General features: G+C 35.1%; 1 protein-coding gene and 1 long non-coding RNA gene across 2 annotated transcripts; one reads left to right on the forward strand and one right to left on the reverse strand.

The window, feature by feature from the left end:
* Positions 1-4,289, reverse strand: LOC111498507. The gene is made up of 4 exons (XM_023149788.1): positions 3,651-4,289; positions 3,246-3,324; positions 2,091-2,159; positions 1-300 (listed from the first exon to the last, which is right to left on the reverse strand). The coding sequence occupies exons 1-4, from the start codon at positions 4,001-4,003 to the stop codon at positions 193-195; spliced, it is 609 nt and encodes a 202-aa protein (XP_023005556.1). The 5' UTR covers positions 4,004-4,289; the 3' UTR covers positions 1-192.
* On the forward strand, positions 1,435-3,168 carry LOC111498561. Its single transcript, XR_002720806.1, has 2 exons — positions 1,435-1,478; positions 3,120-3,168. It is a non-coding gene; the product is annotated as an uncharacterized LOC111498561 (long non-coding RNA).
* Positions 4,290-6,179: the final 1,890 nt, after the last annotated feature.

Here is a 6,179-nt window from a genome sequence, read left to right on the forward strand (position 1 = left end):
TGAAAATAAAAATTGACCATTCACCAAAAGGGTAAATGAAAATAGAAACCAAATTATTTGACTTTTCAACCCAATATGTGCTGTGACATTGACAGCAATGACCAAACATTGGTTTGTCCTTCACATTTCTAACCTCACCATTGGGGTTCACTATCAAATCCCTACTAGGTTGAGTTATATTATATGGTTTCTTTACAACTTACTTGAACGTTCTTGTGATGCTTTGTATATGCGAAATGCAGCAATGCACATTGTGGCATTTCCTACAGCCGTCAGTATTGCCTGAAGGGCCACCAAAACCTGCACTCAAAGCACCAATTCCATGTCATTTTGTGTCCTTTTCAACAAACAAACCCCAACCAATGTCAATTTCCCTACAACCTTATCAACTTTGAGAGGGAGGGGGTTTTGGTTTTTCCGTAACCTTTCCAAGGTGAGGTCGAGCCCCAAAGGGGATGGACACAAGGTGGTGATGCAAGGACGCTGGCCCCCGACAAAGGGGGGTGGATTGTGAGATCTCATATCGGTTGGAGAGGAGAACAAAACATTCTTCATAAAGGTGTGAAAATTTTTCCCTAACAGACCCGTTTTAAAAACCTTGAGAGGAAGCTCTAAAGGAAAAACCCAGAAAAGACAATATTGGCATCTAGCAGGTATTAACCCATTTGGATAAGTGCACCATGAAAAATTCAGAACATAAGGACATCCATGCCAGCTTCAATACTTGACTGAAAGTGAAAGGGAACGAGGGAACCGAAGTATTGTAGTAAACTAAAAGAAAATGATTAGTTAACAAATTTAAAAGATATAAATGGGATCTCAGAGTCCTGACTGATAACAGAACAGGCAGTAAGGAGTTGATTCTCTTATGATCTCAGAATTCAAAGTTTGAATTGAAAACCGATGGACTTGAATGATAGGCTCCCAATTAAGAACAGTATAGATATACGTGTAGGAAGGGAGGCATCCTTCAGATATTTTGTTACGGTCTGGTTTTGAGAGAGATTCGGGAGATATTGAATTCTCACTTGGACCATTGTATTACCCCTCTAAATATCAGTACCAGAGCAGTGTTCATATGATTCAGTTGGACTAAATTGGGCAATCTGCAGAGTTTCCTAATCGATGGTTTGTTTTAGGACTACATTTGAAGAGATTAATCAGCTAAAAAAGTGATGGTCTGAATTATCCATAATGAGAATAATTGAAAGAGGCTAATATACTAATGACAGAAAACTATTTCGGCTAGGTGGATCTTTTAGTAGTTTCAAAACTTCAACAAATCACTATCATAAAGAACTAGAATAAAACTTTGTATGACTATCTCACATCGGTTGGAGAAGGAACAAAACATTTTTTATAAGGGTGTGGAGATCTCTCCCTAGCAGGCACGTTTTAAAAACCTGGAAGGAAAGTCCAAAAGAGAAAGCCCAAAGAGAACAATATCTGCTAGCGGTGGGCTTGGGCCGTTACAAATGGTATCAGAGTCAAACATTGGTCAATATGCCAGCGAGGAGGCTGAACCCTAAAGGGGTGACTATCTCACATCGATTGGAGAAGGGAACAAAACATTCTTTATAAGGGTGTGGAGATCTCTCCCTAGCAGGCACGTTTTAAAAACCTTGAGGGAAAGTCCAAAAGAGAAAGCCCAAACAGAACAATATCTGCTAGCGGTGGGCCTGGGCCCTTACAAATGATATCAGAGTCAAACATTAGTCAATATGTCAGCGAGGAGGCTAAACCCTGAAGGGGGGTGGACACCACACGGTGTGCTAGCAAGAATGCTAGCCCCGAAGGGCGGTGGACTGGGGGTCCCACGTCGATTGGAGAGGGGAACGAGTGTCCGCGAGGATGTTGGGCCCCAAAGGGGGTGGATTGTGAGATCCTATATCAGTTGAAGAGGGGAACAGAGTATTCTTTATAAGAGTGTGGAAACCTCTCCCTAACAGACGAGTTTTAAAAATCGTGCGGGAAAACCCAAAGAAGATGATATATACTGGCGGTGGACTTAGGCTAGGCTAGGCTGTTAAACACTATTAGTTCTTTCATTATGTCCAGCAAAATCTTGCAAAAACTGAAACTCTGTGTACCTCGAGAGACTCAGAATTGTAGAAAAAATGCCATGTGCAAGCACAAAATGCTCCACCAAGCAATGGTACCTGCTCAAATAGAGAAAGAAAAGAGTGATGCAGTTGAACCATTCAAACTAAATCTAAAAGCTTTGAAGAACTTTGAAGCTCTACGCAGCCAAATTATGACTTTGTAGGAAACAGCCAACAAACAGAAGTTAATACTTCTCTAATTGAATCATTCCAAGACACTGAGGATAAACAGAATCCAATTTTACATTTATTCTCTGTTTGGTTGTGATGGTTTACTTTAATATGTTAGGAAATATCAGTTTAGGATTGCTTAAGCATTATTTCTTCTTATTCTTCTCTGTCTCTTTTCAAAGAAATACAATGAACCGAGAGTGACTAAAGAAATAATAATTTATTTAGTCACTTATCTTCGCTCTCTCTTCCCCCATCTAAATAAAGCACCCCATCTAAATAAAGCTGTGAGATCCCATATCGGTTGAGGAGGAGAACGAAACATTCTTTATAAGGGTGTGAAAACCTCTTCCTAGTAGACGCGTTTTAACAACCTTGAGAGGAAACCCGAAAGGGAAAGTCCAAAGAGGACAATATCTGCTAGAGGTGGACTTGGGCTGTTACAAATGATATCAGAGCCAGACACCAGGTGATGTGCCAGCGAGGAGGCTAAGCTCCAAAAGGGAGTGGACACAAAGCGGTGTGTCAGTAAGGATGCATGACCTCAAAGGGAGTAGATTGGGGGGGTCCCACATCGATTGGAGAAGGGAACAAGTGTCAGCGAGAATGTTGGGCCCTGAGAGGGCAGATTGTGAGATCCCACATTGGTTGGAGATGAGAATGAAACATTTTTTATAAGAGTATGGAAACCTCTCCCTAACAGGTTTTAAAAACATTTAGGAGAAGTCCGAAGGGAAAAGCCAAAAGAAGACAATATGGAAACTTCTCCCTCGCAGGTTTTAAAAACATTGAGGGGAAGTTCAAAGGAAAAAGCCCAAATAAGACAATATTTAGCCGTTACAAAAGCATATAATTTTTGCTGAATTACAATATAAATAAGTGCATGGGATTCATTAAAAAAAAAAAAGAAAGAGAAACTCCTGGCTATAAGATAGATGAGAAAGTAATTATAAACAGAGAAAAAGAACATACCATTCCCCAAGAAAGTCCCTTCCAAGACTCATTGCCAGATTTCTCTCCATATTGCCACACCAAAGCCATTGCTGTAATCCTTACAAAACAAGACTTGAGATCAACAAAGTATACGCCAAGCTAGCCACAAGCAGGATATGAACTGTTTGGTTTATTCATCAAATGGGTAACTAAAATCCAGAGCTAGTTGCAGTTTGACAATGATCATAAAGCTCATATCTCCAACCTATCATTATAATCACGAGTTCATAATATCTTGAATTCAAACTTCTAAAACTTCTACAAGCTCATTTTCTTTTCAATTAATATTGACGAGTTCATAATATCTTGTATTCAAACTTCTAAAAGCATCAAAGGGAGTTCATGAAATCATTAAAAACCAGAACAAGAATCATAAATCCTCACCATTCAACAACACTGGAAACATGTATAGCCCAGGTGGGCAAGGACAGAGCATTTTGGGGTTCATTAAACTGCAGCGAAGAAGCACCCAACGACTGCAATTCCGTAGCAGCAGTAGCAGCAGCCGATTCAGGTCCCAGAAGAGCAAGAGTCAAGCCCGTGCCGATCAAAACCACCATGGTTTTCGAGTCCAAAGCCAGACCGGCGCCGATAATCCTCGGAAATCGAATTCCAGTCAGAGCTTGAGAAGAAGCGGCGAAATCTGTCGCCGACCTCGGCAACGAGGAAGAAGAAGAAGAAGAAATGGGGCATTTGGGATTTGAAAAGGAATGTAACAAGGTGGATGTGAGTGACATGATTTGGGGGTTTTTTTTTTTGTAGAAAACGAAATTTGAGTCCCCAAATGCTAAAAGAAAGCAGAGGAAACTGATATATTCAGTAATCAATGGAAGAATTGCTCTGAAAACAACGAATCATCTCTTTGATTCAGCGATTACCCTAATTCACAGTCGCTTCTGGCTTGCTTTCAGCGGAGAAGGTGAAGATTCGGGAAGAAGGTGAATGGCGATAACAATCGAATTTGTGGACCAAAATTGGCTCCAATCTCTTTTCATGCTGCACAATATTTGCTTCAAGAAATTGATCAAAGAATTGGTAAGGTATTTACATGAATTCGGGGAAGCAACATCAGAAAAAATAAAGTAAATTATATGAGGGATTTAGTTAAATTAAGTTTACGTTTATTTAATTAGAGAAAATTACAAATTTAGTTTGTGAATATTTTATTTTTTAAGTCTTAATTTCAACTCTAGAATTGGATTTATCTATGAAAAAAAAAATTAATTAATAAAAATATTCAAAATTCTTAAAAAAAAAAAAATTACTTAAAATTTTTTAAGCAGTCTAAAAAAATAGTATTTTATTTCGTGTTTAAAAAATATACCTCAATTTTTTTAAAAAAAATCATTAATATCCTCTAACTGATTAAAAGAATTAAAAAAAAAACACTTAGGAGTAATATTGTGTTTAAAAAATATCCAAATTTTAAAAATAATATTAATACAATTGACCTTTATATAAAAAAAAGTTTTAAAAAAAAATTATTGGATGAAGACGGTCTATTAACATCTAAGTTCATGAGTATTTTCGAAATATGATAATAACTTTATTTTTTTTTTAAGTTTAAAGGTTTTAATGAAATGTTTTGAAAACTCAAGTGTATTTTTTAAACAAATTAAAAGTTATTTTTGAAAACCTTTAAAAAATCAAGGGTATTTATGAGATAAAGGGTTGTATTTTCTTAAAAAAATTGGACATTTTTAATTTTCTTTTTAAAGTTTTAAGAGTATCATTTAAACTTTGAAAAGTTCTTAGGAAGACTAAATACAAAATTTAAGGATATTTTTATTAATTTAGCAATAAAAAAAACTACTTAATTATTCTATAGATTATATTGCAAATTTGGTCTCTATTAAAAAAAAAACTTTAAAATTTTATCCTTAAATTTGATAAAACTCTAATTTTTATGATCGGATAAAAGTGATGATATTTAAAATTATAAATTTTAAAAAATGAGGACCAAATTTCAATTTACTTATTTTTAATCCGCCCTAAACTTGGTTAACAAGTTATTAAAGTTAAAAAGTTATTAATACATTAAAAATGGGCAAACCATAGAAAATAATTATGATATTTATAATTATAATTAAACTATAACTTAGTACAATCAAGTAATGGTCAAAAAGCTATTAAACAACTAACTAGATTAGTTAAAAAGTTATTAATACCCTAAAAATAGGCATTAATGTAGTAATAAATAGCAAATTTGTGAGGCTCAACCAAATTAAACCTAAAAACTCTTAAATCTATAAATACTAAATTAGGATAAATTAGTTTTAATCCTAATGTTAACATAATTTAGTTTAATTTAATACTGTTTAAATAGGTTTGAGAAAATTTATAGCTCCCATCTTATTTATTACATGTGTCTACTATTTAGGCAAGATATCGCCACCTATTCTTACTAAGATACGGAAGGAAACGGGGAGACTAAATAGGAACAAGAGGGATCCACCGAACAAGATACTTCTCCTTTCCTTTTTTCGGAAGAAAAGGAGGATCCGGACAAAACAAATGATGAATTCCACTTTAAAAGGACACGCAATCAAAAGATAAAAAGACCCGTTTATGGAACTTCTTACCCTTTTGATGGAAATAAAGAAAATTGCAAAATCCGGTTATAAATTTCTATGTTACCCACTTGCTTTTCATTTTTCTTTTTATTCGATAAGAAACCACTTTATAGTATATCTTAAACATTTGCTCATAAGACGTTCAATGTTATATTTGAGTTAGATGTACCGAATGGTTTCTACATTTTTTTTCGTAATCATCAAATTTTTAATAGTGTTCAATATGAAATATCCGATCAATGAAAAAGTAAGTATTACCCATTCATTCTGATTGAGAATAATATAAAGAAAATCATTCAAGCCATGAACTCATCAAAAAAAATCATGTAAACATAGCATC

This window comes from Cucurbita maxima, unplaced genomic scaffold, assembly GCF_002738345.1.
Source record: "Cucurbita maxima cultivar Rimu unplaced genomic scaffold, Cmax_1.0 Cma_Scf00025, whole genome shotgun sequence".
In the NCBI taxonomy this organism is placed as follows: Eukaryota; Viridiplantae; Streptophyta; class Magnoliopsida; order Cucurbitales; family Cucurbitaceae; genus Cucurbita; species Cucurbita maxima.

Bases quoted from the DNA above. Each gene is read 5' to 3' on its own strand.
- LOC111498507 (XM_023149788.1), bottom strand. From the start codon at position 4,003: ATGTCACTCACATCCACCTTGTTACATTCCTTTTCAAATCCCAAATGC. The intron at 2,160-3,245 runs GTATGTTCTTTT...CTATTTGAGCAG, and splicing joins AGGGACTTTCTTGGGGAATG to GTACCATTGCTTGGTGGAGC. The intron at 301-2,090 runs GTACACAGAGTT...CTTTGAGTGCAG, and splicing joins ACAATTCTGAGTCTCTCGAG to GTTTTGGTGGCCCTTCAGGC.